At 45.0% G+C, this 18,133-nt stretch overlaps 1 protein-coding gene across 1 annotated transcript in view; it reads left to right on the forward strand.

Annotated features, from left to right (window-relative positions):
• The window catches only part of mmp16a (matrix metallopeptidase 16a (membrane-inserted)), a 241,736-nt gene that overhangs the window by 65,883 nt on the left and 157,720 nt on the right, over nt 1-18,133 (forward strand). Inside the window, exon 2 of the mRNA XM_078217046.1 lies at nt 16,929-17,077. Within this exon, the coding sequence (XP_078073172.1) occupies nt 16,929-17,077 (149 nt within the window). The remainder of the gene's footprint in view (nt 1-16,928; nt 17,078-18,133) is intronic.

Raw genomic sequence — 18,133 nt, forward strand, 5'->3', positions numbered from 1 at the left:
TTAAAGCTTTTTTTGCCACTGCTCTGTTTATACTCCGTGGGTCATGGGTCCTATCCCAATTCAAGTAGAGCTCATATCATTGGGAATGCTCCTCCCTGTCCCAGAATGTTAATGTCTCATGAAAAGGAATCATAGAATGCCTACAGTGCAGAAAGAGGCCATTTGACCCATCAAGTCTGCACTGATCACAATCCCCATCACCCCACTTATTTACCCTGCTAACCCCTGACACTGAGGGGCAATTTATCATGGCCAATCAACCTAACCCGCACATCTTTGGACTGTGGGAGGAAACCAGAGCACCCGGAGAAAACCCACACTGACACGGGGAGAATGTGCAAACTTCACAGAGACAGTGACCCAAGCCGGGAATCGAACCCAGGTCCCTGGCACTGTGAGGCTGCACTGCTAACCGTGCTGCCCCCTTTCTACATCAGCCCGTGAACCACACATTAATTCTTCTGATCTTTCTGTGCCCATGCCAATTTGCACACGCCAGAGATTATTACCCTCAGCATCCTGCTTTTTAAATTTAGAGCCCAACTCTTGATACTCTTTCATCAGGACCTCCTCCCTGTTCCTACCTAAGTCATTTGATCCAACAGGGATCATGACAACTGGATTTAGCCTCTCCCTTTCCCAGTTCCCCCCCTCGAGCTGCCATGAGATATTACTTACCCCTACACCAGGTTGGCAATATACCCTTCAGGATTCTCATTCTTGGCTGCGGAAGATGTTATCTATCCCACTAATTATAATGTTCTCTGTTATTATTAATTGAATGGGTGTAAATAGAGAGAGGTTGATACTCAGCAAGGTCTTGCCGTCCTCATGCATCAGTTGCTGAAAGTAAGCGCGCAAGTACAGCAGGCAGTAAAGAAGGCAAATGGTATGTTGGCCTTCATATCAAGAGGATCTGAGTATAGAAATAGGGATGTTTCATTGCAATTGCATAGGACGTTGATGAGGCCACATCTGGAGTATTGTGTGCAGTTTTGGTGTCGTTATCTGAGGAAGGATGTCCTTGCTATGGAGGGGGTGCAGTGAAGGTTTACCAGTCTGATTCCTGGGATGGCAGGTCTGTCATATGAGGCAAGATTAAGTCAATTAGGATTATATTCACTGGAGTTTAGAAGAGTGAGAGGGAGTCTCATAGAAACGTATGAAATTCTAACAGGGTTAGACAGGGTAGATCCAGAAAAAATGTTCCCGATGGTGGGGGAGTCCAGAACGAGGGATCATAGTTTGAGGGTAAGGGTTAAACCTTTTAGAACTGAGGTGAGGAGAAATTTCTTCACCTAGAGGATGCTGAATGTGTGGAATTCATTACCACAGAAAGTAGTTGCGGTCAAAATGTTGAGTGCTTTCAAGAAGGAATTAGATCTAGCTCTTGGGGCTAACGGGATCAATGGAAATGGTGGGGAAATGGGGATTAGGATATTGAATTTGATGATCAGCCATGATCAAAATGAATGGTGCAGCAGGCTCGAAGGACCAAATGGCCTACTCCCGCTCCTAGTTTCTATGTTTTTATGTTACTATCACATTTCTATTACACTCCATCCACCTGCCCTCCTCTTCTTCTGGACAGTATGCTGAGCCACAGTTTCTTGGTCTCAGTGTCGCTGCCCTCCCCGCAGTTTTTCTCCATGTTACACCATATCTATTGGACAGGACCAAAGGTTCTGCCAATCATTCTGAAAATTTACAGCAGTGGATTGGAAGAACCACCATGGGGGGAGTAGATCCAACCATCTTTAAAAAAAGTCTCTTTTATGTGAAATATTAACCCATTAACCTTTGTCCTTGGTTTTACAGAACTGTGCCACATGATTAAAATCTCTTGCTGTAAAGAAATTAAGGAATTTTGCCAAAGTCAGAAGGGGTTAAATCAATGTCCAAGTCACAGTGCTAATTTTATTCTTGGGCATTTGGCGTAACATTGACTTTAATAACTTCCATATTTTACAAAATGACGCTGAGAGTTTGGAATGTTGCATAGGTGGTTCTAACCATGTTGTGAATGTAGTCATGTACACTTTGAATTTAAATAAAAGCTGGGACCTTCAAAAACTTTTAGTATCATCTGTGCCCAGGTGCCTGACGTTGCTTAGGAATCTATAATGGGAAGCGCTTCGATTACCAGAACCAGTATTTCTCAATATCATCAGTCATTTGTATCTTCAGAGTTTGTTGCCATTCTTAAATGTTTAGGAAACATCCATTTGCTTCCAGCTCTGACTCCCTTAACCTCTTGAATGACCAATCTGAGGTGTACAATTTCAATTTTTTAAATTTTATTTATTCATGCCACAGGTAGGTTTACATTAACACTGCAATGACTTACTGTGAAAATCCCCTAGTCGCCACACTCTGGCACCTGTTCAGGTACACTGAGGGAGAATTTAGCATGGCCAGTGCACCTCTTTCGGACTGTGGAGGAAACCAGCACTCAGAGAAAACCAAAATGACATGGGGAGAAAGTGCAGACTCCGCACAGACAATGACCCAAGCCAGGAATCAAACCCGGGTCCCTGGCACTGTGAGGCAGCAGTGCTATCCATGGTGCCACCGTGCCGCCCCATACTCAACAGAACATTTTTAGACCCCACATCTGATCCACTGGAAAAAAAACTTCATTCCATGCCTTTGCCGCCTTCAGAACAGAAGTATTCACAAACATAATTTGTCACCATTCAAAATTATTACCCAAAACTCCGCTTGTCCCTCAACAAATCCCTTAGGCTTGTTCTATTAGAATTATCTTCTCTAACAATACCTTCCCAACTGCAATATCTTCACCTTTAATAGGGGAGGTGGTAACGTAGTGGTATTGTCACTGGATACGTAATCCAGAGATCCAGGGTAATGTGCTGGGGATATGGGTTTGAATCACACCATGGCAGTTGAATTCAATAAAAATCTGGAATTACATTTCGAATGGAACCATTGTCGATTGTTGTAAAAACCCATCTGGTTCACTAATGTCCTTTTAAGGAAGGAGATCTGCTCCCCCTACCTGGTTTGGTCTACATGTGACTCCGGACCCATAGCAATGTGGTTGACTCTTAATGCCCTCTGAAATGGCCAAGCAAACCACTCAGTTCAAAGTCAATTAGGGAATGGCAATACATGCCGGCCCATTCAGCGACGCCCACATCCCCTGAATGAATAAAAATGATAGATTCAGAAATGGCTGAGTGGCAGGAAATGGAGAGTAGTGGTTAATAAATTTCTTTTGGACTGGAGGAAGGTTTGTCATGGAGTTCTCCAGGGATCAGTGTTGGGATTCTTGCTTTTCCTGATATCTATTAATGATTGAGATCTTGGTGTACAGGGTATAATTTCAAAGTTTGCGGATGATACAAAACTAAGAAGCATCGTGAACAGTCTTTCGGACGGTAAAGGAGGGCAGTAAAAACTTCAGAAAGAGATTGACAAGTTGCTGGAGTGGTCAGATGAAGGTCAATGCAGAGAAATGTGGAGCGATTAGTTTTGGTAGAAAGAAGATGGAGAGACAGTGTAAATTAGAAGGAACACATCAAAAGTTGGTGCCAAAGCAAAGGGACTTGGGTGTATAAGACCATAAGACCATAAGACATAGGAGCGGAAGTAAGGCCATTCGGCCCATCGAGTCCACTCCACCATTCAATCATGGTTGATTTCAACTCCATTTACCCGCTCTCTCCCCATAGCCCTTAATTCCTCGAGAAATCAAGAATTTATCAATTTCTGTCTTGAAGACGCTCAACGTCTCGGCCTCCACAGCCCTCTGTGGCAATGAATTCCACAGACCCACCACTCTCTGGCTGAAGAAATTGTGTATAAGTCATTGAAGGTGGCAAGACAGGTCGAGAGAGTGGTTAATAAAGCATACAGCATCCTGGGTTTTGTTAATAGGGGTATAGAGTACAAGTTTATGTTGAACTTGTGTAAGTCATTCGTTCAGCCTCAGCTGTAGCATTGCATCCAGTTCTGGACACCACACACTTTAGGAAGAATGTGAAGACATTGGGGAGAATACAGAAACGATTCACAAGAAAGGTCCCTGGGATGTAGAACTTCAGTTATTAAGATGGATTGGAGAAGTTAGGACTATTTTCCCTGGAGAAGAGAAGGCTGAGGAGATTTGATAGAGGCATTCAAAAGTATGAGGGGTCTGGATAGAGTGGATAGGGAGAAAACGTTCCCACTCATGACAGATCAAGAACAAGAAGGGATAGATTTAAACGCCAAGGTTTTCTGGCCTCCCCGTGGCGTTTTTCTCAGTGGCGGGAGGCAGCGTGCCAATGGCTGCCAACGTCAATGGAATTTCCCATTGAAGCCACCTCACACCACAGGGAAACATGTGGCGGGGTGGGTGTGTCAGGCAGGGCCAAAGGGTCCCGCTGGCATGAAGACCTGCAAGATTGCACCCAATTTAATGAGTAAAAGAAGCAGTAGTGAAATGAGGAAAACCCTTTTCACACAACTAGTAGTTTGGGTCTGGAATGCTCTGCCTGAGAGTGTGGTGGAGGCAGATTCAACTGAAGCATTCAAGGGGAATGAGACTGGTATCTGAAAAGGAAGAATGTGCAGAGTTATGGGGAGAATGGAACTCGATGAGTTGCTCCCTCAGAGAATGAACCAAATGGCCTCCTTCTGTGTGTAGTGGTTCTGTGAGCCTGTGATACTTTAATGGAGATCCCACTGTGGATTTAAATGCAAAAACGTTTCTGTTGATATTACCAAACACTGTCGTTATGGCTACTAGATCTCCATTTAAGTTTTCAGCGCTACAAGAGGCTGTTCAACGCATTGGGGCTCCCTTCAACTCAGCCAAAAATTCTAAGTTGAACCTGCTCATGATTTGGCAGGTTAACCCACAGCCATCTATCACTCAGGATATTGGTGATACTTAAATGTACAAAACAAGATCTTATCTTGAAGAATGGAAGATCCTCGACAAATTTATTTGTGGCACGTTAGCAAACTCCCAGGAATTATAGTGATCTGATGTGGTAAATTCTCAGGCTAATTATTATTTTCAGTTTCTACACTTAATGGTCTACAATCCAATCCTGTCCTTCTGGAAATCTGAATGTAACTGTTTTTATTAGTCTGTGAGACCGATTCAATAACATTCGTCATAGCCTTTGATCAGATAATTTCGTGTTATTAGCAATGAGCAAGCTACAACATCAATAATAAATGGAAAAGTCAACATTTAAAAACAAATGACAATCCAATCCAAATATTTTAAATGGAAGAAAATGTCTAAGATACAGCCAATTTATGTCTTTGCAAAACAGTGCGTGTATTTTCACTGGGAAATCTTGTCTTCCTATCTGCCGGATCCATACTACTGCCCCAGAGCCAGATTTTAGTGGAGTTTGGAAGAACTCCGTGGACATTAAAAAAAACCCTGTATTTGGAAGTCTCTGTCCCATTTCTGACAGACTCCCTTTTTGCTGGGACGGGACGTGAATCACAGGCGGGAAACCCAAACTCAGCAAGGCCATTGCTGAATTCAAACAGATCTGGGCCAAGGGTCTTAATTTGAAATTTGAAGAGTAGGGGTCATTAATTGATGGAGAAGATGGAAAAGCTCTTGAAGAAAAGATAAAGGGCGCGATGCCACTTCCCCCCCCCCCCCCCCAAAAAAAACTCTTAAGTGTCGAATTTGTGTAAAACCTGGAGTAAATCACGCTGTTTTTTTCAGCAGGAGTTTCAAAATGAGTCTTCCACGCTCTGTGCACTGCAGAGTGCACTAGCGTGAATCCAGCTGAAAATCAGTGGGCATGGCTTATTCCTACTGGAGAGGCTGGCAGCGTAGCGCAGAGCGGGCCACTGCGCGTGCACCGATCTGTCAGCGCCAAAATTGGCTCAGTGGCCCTGCACTGCTGGCCTCCTGATCGCTGACTAGCCCCAAGACTCCTGCATCACTGGCCCTCCATCTCCCCCATGGCCCGATCTCTGCCCCCCCCAGACATCCCTGGGTCAGCCTCAAACGCCCCCCACCCCACCCCCATCCCACCTCGATGTAACCCCCCCTGCAGCCCCAATCTCCTTCCCCCATCCCACCCCCCCCCCCCCCCGGGGCCCATCCCCAACCCCACCGGCAGCCCCGACCACACCACCCCCCCCTCCCCCCCTACCCCCCCCCCCCCCCCCCCCCCCCCCCCCCCCCCCCCCCGCAGTCCCGACCTTCAACCATCCCTCCCGCACCCCGATGACCAGCCCCAAACGCTGGCCTCCCTCCCACCGTCACTTAGCCCAAATGCAGTGTGGCTGTGAGGGCCCCCCATCAGGCCCTGCCCCCTTGGCACTGCCTGATGCCTGGTGGGCAATGCCAAGATACTCCTTGGGCATTGGCACTTTGCCCCTTGGGCAGTGCCAGGGGGTCCAGGCTGGCACTGCCAAGGTGGCAATGCCCAGGTGGTACCCCCCCCCCCCCCCCGGTGCCCGACCCTCTGGGAGGCCTCGATGGCCTCCCCTTCACTCCACCGGGGTCGGGGAGCTATATTAAGCTTTTAAATCTCGAGTGTTCAATTTCTTACAAAAACAAACTTATACTCAGAGCCGACATCAAAGAAAGCAAATCCTTGGATAGCCTCTTTAAACTGTGAATCAAACAGCGAACTCAGAAACTCCTGCTGAGTTCACTGTAGCTTTTGAAAGCCAGCCAGTGTAAATGACATAATAATAGTGCTTTGGAAATGTTAACAAAGCAATGTATTGAAAATGCATGAACAGATAATTATTACTTTTACCACCACCAGACACCCCACTGGAATGAACCACTGCTGGTGAGGAGGCTTGGAGGGGGGTGGGGGAGCTGCTAGCGGGCCCAGAGATTTTAATCCTGGGCCTGCTAATGATATTAAAACCGATTCAAAGGCGCATTTAAATAAATTATGCAGCTCCACACTACAAATCGTCACGGAAGTGACGGCGCCGGAAATCCGGCTGCCAGAGACGCGCAGAGGCCGTGACGCCCAGTGGGGAGCCTGCAAAATGGCCTCCATTCGAGTCTCCCAGCCCACTGCACTACAAAAGCATCGCAGCGGGCCGGGAGAATCGCTCCCAAAGTCTGTTTAATTGTCATGATTGTTTTTCTGCTTTGAAAATGTGAAAAAAAACACAGGCTTAGTCTTAAACTTTTGTAAGAGACTCCTGGATGAGTACATGGGACTTAATAGGATGGAGGGTTATAGGTAGGCCTAAAAGGTAGGGGTATGTTCGGCACAACTTGTGGGGCCGAAGGGCCTATTTTGTGCTGTAGTTTTTCTATGTTTCTATGTTTCTAAATTGTCAGTGAGAGTTTTTAAAAATCAGCTGGATAAAAGGCAAATTACTGCGGATGCTGGCATCTGAAACCAAAAGAGAAAATGCTGGAAAATCTCAGCAGGTCTGGCAGCATCTCTAAGGAGAGAAAAGAGATAAGAAGATAACATAAGAACTAGGAGCAGGAGTAGGCCATCTGGCCCCTCGAGCCTACTCTGCCATTCAATAAAATCATGTCTGATCTTTTCGTGGCCTCAGCTCCACTTACCCGCCTGTTCACCATAACCCTTAATTTCTTTACTGGTTCAAAAATTTATCTATCCTTGCCTTAAAAACATACAATGAGATAGCCTCAACTGCTTCACTGGGCAGGGAATTCCAAAGATTCACAACCCTTTGTGTGAAGAAGTTCCTCCTCAACTCAGTCCTAAATCTGCTCCCCCTTATTTTGAGGCCATGCCCCCTAGTTCTGGTTTCACCCGCCAGTGGAAACAACTTCCCTACTTCTATCTTATCTATTTCCCTTCAAGACCTTATATGTTTCTATAAGATCTCCCCTCATTCTTCTGAATTCCAATGAGTATAGCCTCAGTCTACTCAGTCTCTCCTCATAAGCCAACCCTCTCAAGTCCGGAATCAACCTAGTGAATCTCCTCTGTACCCCCTCCAGTGCCAGTATATCCTTTCTCAAGTAAGGAGACCAAAACTGTACACAGTACTCCTGGTGTGGCCTCACCAGCACCTTATACAGCTGCAACATAACCTTGCTGTTTTTAAACTCCATCCGTCTCGCAATGAAGCTCAAAATTTCACTTGCCGGCACAGTGGCACAGTGGTTAGCACTGCTGCCTCACAGTGTCAGGGACTCGGGTTCGATTCCTGACTTGGGTCACTGTCTGTGTGGAGTTTGCACATTCTCCCTGTGTCTGCGTGGGTTTCCTCTGGATGCTCTGGTTTCCTCCCACACTCCAAAGATGTGCAGGTTAGGTGGATTGGCCATGCTGAATTGCCCCTTCAATGTCAGGGGGACTAGCGAGGGTAAATGGGGCCTGGGTGGGATTGTGGTCAGTGCAGACTCGATGGGCCAAATGGCTTCCTTCTGCACTGTAGGATTCTATGATAATTACCTGCTGCACGTGCAAACTAACTTTTCGTGATTCATGCACAAGGACACCCAGGTCCCTCTGCATAGCAGTACGCTGCAATTTTTTACCATTTAAATCATAGTCCATTTTGCTGTTATTCCTACCAAAATGGATGACTTCACATTTACCAACATTGTACTCCATCTGCCAGACTCTTGCCCACTCACTTAGACTATCTATATCCTTTTGCAGACTTTCAGCATCCTCTGCACACTTTGCTCTGCCACTCATCTTAGTGTCATCTGCGAATTTTGACACACTACACTTGGTCCCCAACTCCAAATCATCTATATAAATCATGAAGAATTGCAGTCCTAACACTGATCCCTGAGGCACACCACTAGTCACTGATCGCCAACCAGAAAAACACCCATTTACTCCCACTCTTTGCTTTCTGTTAGTTAACCAATCCTCTATCCATGCTAATACATTACCCATAACACCATGCACCTTTATCTTATGTAGCAGCCTTTGGTACGGCACCTTGTCAAATGTCTTCTGGAAATCCAGATACACCACATCCACAGGTTCCCCATTGTCCACTGTGCACGTAATGTTCTCAAAGAATTCCACCAAATTAGTCAAACATGACCTGCCCTTCATGAACCCATGCTGCATCTTCCCAATGGGACAATTTATATCCAGATGTCTCACTATTTCTTCTTTGATGATCCTGAAACCTATCGTACAAGGAACCCCCAGCTTCTGCCGTGACATTATGGACTTCTTACAGAAACTCAGCACCCATGGAGCAGTTGAACCAGGAACACTCCCCGTCACAATGGATGTCTCGGCACTCTACTCCAGAATCCCCCACGACGATGGCATTGCTGCAACTGCCTCAGTACTCAACGCCAACAACTGCCAATCTCCAGATGCAATTCTACAAGTCATCTGCTTCATCCTGGATGAGAACGTCTTCACCTTCAACAACCAGTTCTTCATCCAGACACACGGAACAGCCATGGGGACCAAATTTGCACCTCAGTACGCCAACATCTTCATGCACAGGTTCGAACAAGACCTCTTCAATGTACAGCACCTTCAACCAATGCTATACACTAGATACGTCGATGACATTTTCGTCCTTTGGACTCACGGCAAACAATCACTGAAGCAACTACATGATGACATCAACAAGTTCCATCCCACCATCAGATTCACCATAGACTACTCTCCAGAATTGGTTGCATTCTTGGACACACGCATCTCCATCAAGGGCGGTTACCTCAGCACTTCACTGCAAGCCCACAGATAACCTCACGATGCTCCACTTCTCCAGCTCCACCCTAAACACATTAAAGCAGCCATCCCCTACGGACAAGCCCTCCGTATACACAAGATCTGCTCAGATGAGTAGGAATGCAATAGACACCTACAGGCACTGAAAGACGTCCTTGTAAGAACAGGATATGATGCTCGAATCATCAATCGACAGTTCCGACGCGCCACAGTGAAAAACCGCACCGATCTCCTCGGAAGACAAACATGGGACACGGCGGGCAGAGTTCCCTTCGTTGTCCAGTACTTCCCTGGAGCAGAGAAGCTATGACATCTTCTCCAGAGCCTTCAACATGCCATCGATGAAGACCATCATCTCGTCAAGGCTATCCCCACACCTCCACTACTTGCCTTCAAACAACCGCGCAACCTCCAACAGACCATTGTTCACAGCAAACTACCCAGTCTTCAGGAGAACAGCGACCACGACACCACACAACCCTGCCACAGCAACCTCTGCAAGATGTGCCGGATCTTCGACACGGATGCCATCATCTCACATGAGAACACTATCCACCAGGTACACGGTACATACTCTTGCAACTCGGCCAACCTTGTCTACCTGATACGCTGCAGGAAAGGATGCCCCGAGGCATGGTACATCGGTGAGACCATGCAGATGCTACGGACAACAGATGAATGGACACCGCTCAACAATCCCCAGGCAGGGAGTTCCCTTCCTGTCGGGAAACACTTCAGCAGTCAAGGGCATTCAACTCTGATCTTCAGGTAAGCGTTCTCCAAGGTGGTCTTCAAGACACACGACAACGCATATTCACCGAGCAGAAACTGATAGCCAAGTTCCGCACACATGGACAGCCTCAACCGGGATCTTGGGTTCATGTCACACTATCTGTAACCCCCACGACTTGCCTGGGCTTGCAAAGTCTTACTAACGGTCCTGGCTTGAGACAATTCACACCTCTTTAATCTGTGCTTAACCCTCTCTCCACTTGCATTGTCTACACCTGTAAAGACTTGATTACCTGTTAAGACTCGCATTCCAACCATTATCTTGTAAATTGAGTCTGTGCCTATATATGCCCTATTTGTGAACCCAACTCCCACTCACCTGATGAAGGGGCAGCGCTCCAAAAGCTCGTGCTATCAAATAAACCTGCTGGACTTTAACCTGGTGTTGTGAGACTTCTTTTTGATGATAGATTCAAGCATTTTCCCTACTACAGAAGTGAAGCTAACCGGCCTATAGTTACCCGCCTTTTGTCTACCTCCTTTTTTAAACAGTGGCGTCACATTTGCTGTTTTCCCATCTGCGGGAACCGCCCCAGAGTCCAGTGAATTTTGGTAAATTAACACTCGTGCATTTGCTATTTTCCCCCGTCATCTCTTTTAGACCCCTGGGATGCATTCCATCAGAGCCAGGAGACTTGTCTAACTTTAGCCCCATTAACTTGCCTCTTTCGTGATAATGATAGTTTCTAGGTCCTCACCTACCGTAGCCTCCTTGTCATCAATTTTTGGCATGTTATTTGTGTCTTCCACTGTGAAGACCGACACAAAATACCTGTTCAATGCCTCAGCTATTTCCTCATTTCCAGCTATTACATCCCCCTTCTCATCCTCTAATGAACCAATGTTTACTTTAGCCACACTTTTTCATTTTATATATTTGTAGAAACGTTTGCTATCTGTTTTTATATTCTGAGCTAGTTTACTCCAATAATCCATCTTACTTTCCTTCATAGCTTTTTTCGTGACTTTCTGTTGACCTTTAAAGATTTCCCAATCCTCTAGTTTCCACGTATCTTTGCCACTTTGTATGCATATTTGAAATGACATTTCGAGTCCAGGTGACCCTTTGTCAAAGCTCAAATGAGAGTGTGCTTTGACAAAGGGTCATCTGGACTCGAAACATCAGCTCTTTTCTCTCCTTACAGATGATGCGAGATCTGCTGAGATTTTCCAGCATTTTCTCTTTTGGTTAAAAAAAATCAGCTGATTGATAGGCTATCTGGTGGTGGGTAAAAAGATAATTATCTGTTTGTGCATTTTCAATACATTTCTTTGTTAATATTTCCAATGCTCTATTATTATGTCATTTAAACCGGCTGTCTTAAAATGGAGACATGAGTATATATATATATATATATATATAAAAGGCGTGGTTGAGTTTAGAAATAAATATTTTAGGGTGGTACATTGGTTAGCACTGCTGCCTCATAGCTTCAATTCCAGCCTTGGGTGACTCTGTGTGGAGTTTGCACATTCTCCCCGTATCTGCGTGGGTTTCCTTCGGGTGCTCCGGTTTCCTCCCACACTCCAAAGATGTGTAAGTTAGGTTGATTGGCCATGCTAAATTGTTCCTTAGTGTCCTAAGAATTGTGGGTTAGGGGGATTAGTGGGGCAAATACGTGGGGTTCACGGGATAGGGCCTGGCTGGGGGTGGCAGGAAAATGGAGTTAAAGCCATAATGAGATCAGCCATGATCTTATTGAATAGCATCACAGACTTGAGGGGCCATATGGTCGAATACTCCTATTTCTGTTGTTATGTTCTTATGTTTAGAAGGAAGAATTGCTCTGAGCTCAACGTGGTTTAGTCAATGGGCCTCTGATGGCATGTACAACATAGATACAAACATAGGAATTAGGAGCAGGGGTAGGCCAGTCAGCCTGTCACACCTGCTCTGCCATTTGATAAAACCACGGCTGATCTGATTGTGGCCTCTACTTTCCAATTTATCCCTATATCCTTTGACTCTCTTATCAGTCCAGAATCTACCTAACTCGGCCTTAATAATAGTCAATGACCCTGTCTCCTCTGCTCTCTGGGGAAGAGAATTCCACAGACTCATGACCCTCTGAGGGAAAAAAAATCCTCCTAATCTTTGCGTTAAATGGGAGACCCCTTATTTTTAAATTGTGGCTGATTGAGGGACACAACATTGGAACGTGAGCGGGATAGGAGTCACCCAGAGTCAACTCCTTTTCCTAAGACCCTTGCTGCCCCCCCTCACCCCCCATCAAGTGGTCCCGCTCCCCGCCACTCATATTCCTGCTTACTTACCAGTGGCCTGGGTCCCTCTGCACCGGTACTTCACCGGCAGCTACCCCCTCCCCCATTGGCACTGCCAGCATTGGAGAGCTGCCGGCCTCTCCTTGAACCTTGACCCTCAGAAAAGCCAGCCACTGGTCACTTATGTGGCCTACTTGGCACTTAATATGGTGGATCTTCTCAAAAAGGCGAGTGAGACTCCTATCTCTGGGAATAAATTCCGCTCTATGTGGTTGACTCAGTAAAGTGTTTCCCAGCAACTAAGGGATGGTGAATAAATGTGACATTGCCAGAATTACTCACACTAGAATAAACAGCAAAAAAGAAATTTTGTTTGCAGAATATTTAATTCCGCAATTCGCCTGTATGTGAGTATAAGTTAATGTGAATTGATCTGTGTTTATTTGTGCTGGATATTATCTTTGAATCACAAATTTGTCCAATTTAAGTTCTTATTTTGGGTGATGTGAAAATGAAAAAAATAATCAATAAATCTGCATTAAATATGTGAACAAATCTGGTTTAGAAGATTACAGGCACACTACTTCCCCACGGTCCAGCCCTAAATCGGTTGCAAAAAATACAGTTTCTTTGAGACCTGCAAAGAACAGTCTGTAGGGATGTCAGATAAACATCCAGCTCCACAGTGCCAGAGTTGCAAGAAATGTGTAGCGTCTAGAATATGACTGCATCCGAGATTCTCCAAATTTTCCAAAGCACGTCATTCAGTATTGCGAATAAACATAAGGGCAAAGTGACAAATATCTACACCTGTGGTTATCTGTGGTCCTAATCGATCCACACCTGTGCATCACCTTCAATGCAGTTGACCATAGCATTGTTCTCCATTTCCTCTACTCTGTAATCCAATACTATGGCATCACTTTCCTTTCTGTTTAAGATCTTATGTGAATGGTGGCACCTCTAATAATTCAAGATTGTACCAAAGTATCGGTTTGGATTTGGTGCCCCATACGAACTGGAATCCGCAGCTTTCTGAAATTAGAGAATGCTATCAACTGCGCAAACTGGAACAGAATGCATCCTCGCTAAAGATTTCTCCTCCCAACCATATATCTTTGTAGCATCCAGGTCTCCAAGCTCGATACCCTCCAGTCCTCAGTGATCCTTGGCTTAATCATGCAAGCTTAATCACTCATACGTATGAGTTCTAACTCTGTCTCCACTGCAGCCAGTGATTTCCCACTATGCTTTTGTTATTTGGGTGATGCTATGTCTTGGGTGAGACCCAATGTCTTACAGTTGGACATCAATAAAACAGAAACTATTTTGTTCATCTTGATGCTGAAGCATGCAGTCCTCTTCAGCCTGATATGCCAAGTGGATAATGCACCTTTGCTTTCCCAGAGGTCCTGACCATCACAGATGCCTGCCTTCAACCAATTCAATTCACTTCACATGATATCAAGAAACGGCTGAAGGCATTGAATACTGAAAAGACCATTGGCCATTGGCCCCAACAATATTCCACTGTTGTACTGAAGACTTGTGCCCAAAGCCAATCTGTTCCAATACAACTGCAACACTAGCATCTACCCGACAATGTGGAACATTTCCAAGATATGTCATGTCTGCAAAAGCAGGTCAAATCCATCCCGGCCAATTACCACTCCATTGTCCTGATCATTAGCAAAATGGTGGAAGGTGTTGTTACCTTATACGGTAACAAACTGCTCACTAATGCCCAGTTTGTGTTCTGCCGGGGCGACTCAGTTTCATGTCTCATTGCAGCCTTGATTCAAATGCAGACCAATGAGCTGAACTCAAGGTGAGAGTGACTACCCTTGAAAGCAAGGCAGGCAAGTGTGGAATCAAGGAGCCCTAGTAAAATGGAAACAAGGGAATGTCCTTCAATTTTTCTGAAGTCATGTATAACACAAAGGAAGATAGCCCCAGGATATGAGAGCAGGTTAGTGTCTTAGGCCCTGCCATTTTCAGCTGTCCATAAATGACCTTTCCTCAATCGTAAGAACAGAAAGTGGGCTGATCACTGATAATTGGTCTGTGTTCAGTTCCATTCATGGCTTCTTAGATAATAAAGCAATTTTGTACCCACAAGCAGCAAGATCTTCACAACATTCAGTCCTGGGCTGATAAGCAGCAAGTAACATTCCTGTTAGGGTCAGAGTTCCAGAATTGTGTCCTAGTGGCAGTGAAGGAACAGCGATTTAGTCCCAAATCAGAATGATATGTAATTTGGGGGTGGATTTGCAAGTGCTGATGTTCCCATGCACATGATGCCCTTGTCCTTCTTGGCGTTTGGAGTTTGGAAGGTGCTTTTGAAGGAGTTTTGGTGGGCTACGGTAGTATATCTTGTAGATGGTACACACTGCTGCAGAATTTCTAGTATTTGACCTGCTCGTGTAGTCATAGTGTTTATATGGCTGGTCCAGTTCAGTTTCTGGTCAGTGGTAACCCCAAGAATGTTGATGGTGGGGGATTCAATGATGGTAGTGCCATTGAATGTCAGGAGAAGATGGCTAGATTCTATCTTATTGGAAATGATCATTGCCTGGTACTTGTGTGGTGCAAATGTTATTCGCCACTTATCAGCCCAAGCCTGGATATTGTCCAGGTCTTGTTGCATAAGAGCATTATCTATGAAGTTGCATATGGTGCTGAACATTGCGCTGAGATGAGGAGGAATTTCTTCAGACAGAGGGTGGTGAATCTGTGGAACTCATTGCCACAGAGAGCTGTGGAGGTCAGGTCATTGAGTGTCTTTAAGACAGAGATAGATAGGTTCTTGATCAATAAGGGGATCAAGGGTTACTGGGAGAAGGCAGGAGAATGGGGATGAGAATCATATCAGCCATGATGGAATGGTGGAACAGGCTCGATTGGCCGAATGGCCTCATTCTGCTTCTACATCATACGGTCTTATGGTACATCCCCACTTCTGACTTTATGTTGGAGGGAAGGGCATAGATGAAGCAGTTGAAGATGCTTGGGCCTGGGACTTTGCACACAAGAACTGAGCAACCCCAGGGTGCAAAGCAGAGGTAAATCACCCTGATTTTTTTCTTTGTACCTGTGTTCACTGTTGAAACAGATTAATATGTTTTCTCCATCAAAGTGTTGTAACTACAAATTTTACTAACATGCCATATGTGGAGTCATGATTTCAAAGCTTGTATTTTTTGAGCCCAGTAAGAAGTCTCACAACACCAGGTTAAAGTCCAACAGGTTTATCTGGAATCACGAGCTTTCGGAGCTGCTCCTTCATCAGGTGAGTCACCTGATTCCAGATAAATCTGTTGGACTTTAACCTGGTGTTGTGAGACTTCTTACTGTGACCATCCCAGTCCAATGCCAGCATCTTCACCTCATGTATTTTTTGAGACAGTTCCTAATTGAAAAGGGAAATTGAGAAAGGAAACCGACTCTTCCACTTACTAAGGAAACTAAGACTGAAACTGAGATTGGAAATCAAAACATCTGGGAGACTGAAACAGTTTGAATCTGTATAAATGCATTGAGTCGTAAGAGCTTAGTTACTGATCTCAGGGGTGCAGTATATGCTGGCTGAAGAACACAGAGATTAGATTCAGAAGCTGAATGTACAATTGAAGTTTCATCTCAAATAACTTTGTATTACATAGGAAACTCCTGCTGCACCATTTTGGTGTTTTACCTTTTAACCCCAGTCCTCTGACTAGTCTTTATATCCTTACTTCTCAAGTAAGTCATTCCCTATTTAACAATGTAATTCATTCTCCTTCTGTGGCCTGAGAGAGAGCGAGTACTGCTGCTCATTGTGTGAAGAATTACTTTCTGGGTTTGCTCTTAGTTCTGATTCTAAGATTATGCTGGAAACAGTTAGCAGGTCAGGCATCAATGGAGGTAAAAGAGAAAACATCTGGGGGCAAATTTTCCCGTTCCACTCGCCACAGGAATCATAGCAGGCGAGGGGGCGGACCATCGGAAAGGTCCGTTGACTCCGGGCAGGATTTTCTGGTTTCAGGGCGAGCACAGCCGGAAAATCCCACCCTTAGGGTATCGATCCTTCCTCAGAATTCAAGAGTCCATGGTTGAAACAGTTTGCCTGTTCTGGCCACCCAACAATATGTTGCGTTGGTGATTTGAAATGCTATGCCACCGTTGCTCAGAAATGTATGTTTGTGTGTTTCGGAAAGATTTATTTGGATGCTTTTTCAGTGGATACAATGGACTGATCAATTGGCATCTCTTTTTTTCCAGATATGGTTACAGAAGTACGGCTATCTTCAAGCTAGTGAACCCAGAATGTCAGTATTGCGTTCTTCACAGTCCATGTACTCAGCTGTAGCTGCTATGCAGCAATTCTATGGAATTAAAGTTACGGGGACTTTGGATGAAAACACAATAGAGTAAGAAACATCTGTTTTCCTCTTTAACCAGCACCAGCTCACAAGTGCTGCATACGTCTGCTCGAAGAAGTTGATCCTACTTGTAATTCACAGAGCAAGAAAACAGTGCTGTCGTTTTCAATAAAGGCAGCAAATCTAAGATTTCTTCATTGCACCTTGAGGGAAGATGTCACTTATTAATGTAGTGGTTATCATGTTTGGAGGTTGCAGGAAATGTAAAATAATCATTTACATTCAGTACATACGTCCCAATCATACAGATTAAGGGTTTGCTTCTTTTCTGTTCCATGGTTGGGAACACAGCCGTTATTTAGGCAGGCCTAAGCTCCAATAGAAAAAAATACCAGGAAGTTGCAGATGCCCACAATTTAAAGATAATTTTCAACCTTGAAGGAATATAATGTGAGGTTAATAACAAGTTAATGCTGTGCAATGATCAGGCCAAACCTGAGAATCCAAAGTTATTGATAAAAGTTTAACTCGACTTTAACAATAAGGGTCTTTCGAGACAGTTTCCAATCTATTGGGCGGCACGGTGGCACAGTGGTTAGCACTGCTGCCTCACAGCGCCAGGTTCAATTCCAGCCTCAGGTAACTGTCTGTGTGGAGTTTGCACCTTCTTATCTAGTCTGTGTGGGTTTCCTCCAGGTACTCCGGTTTCCTCCCACACTCCAAAGATGTGTGGGTTAGGTGTATTGGCCATGCTAAATTGCCCTTTAGTGTCAGGGAGATTAGCAGGGTAAATACATGGGGTTATGGGTATAGGGCCTGGGTGGGATTGTTGTGGTTGCAAGCTCATAGAAACCTTACAGTGCAGAAGGAAACCATTTGGCCCATCAAGTCTGCATCAACAACAATCCCACCCAGACCCTGTCCCCATACCCCCATGTATTTGTCCACTAATTCCCCCTTTACTTACAAATCTGGCGACACTAAGGTGCAATTTTAGCATGGCCAGTCAACCTAACCAGCACATCATTGGCTCAATGGACCGAATGGCCTCTTGCTGCACTATAGGGATTCTATGATTCTGTATATATATATATTCATCAAAAT

Source organism: Mustelus asterias, chromosome 7 (genome assembly GCF_964213995.1).
Source record: "Mustelus asterias chromosome 7, sMusAst1.hap1.1, whole genome shotgun sequence".
Lineage (NCBI taxonomy): Eukaryota > Metazoa > Chordata > Chondrichthyes > Carcharhiniformes > Triakidae > Mustelus > Mustelus asterias.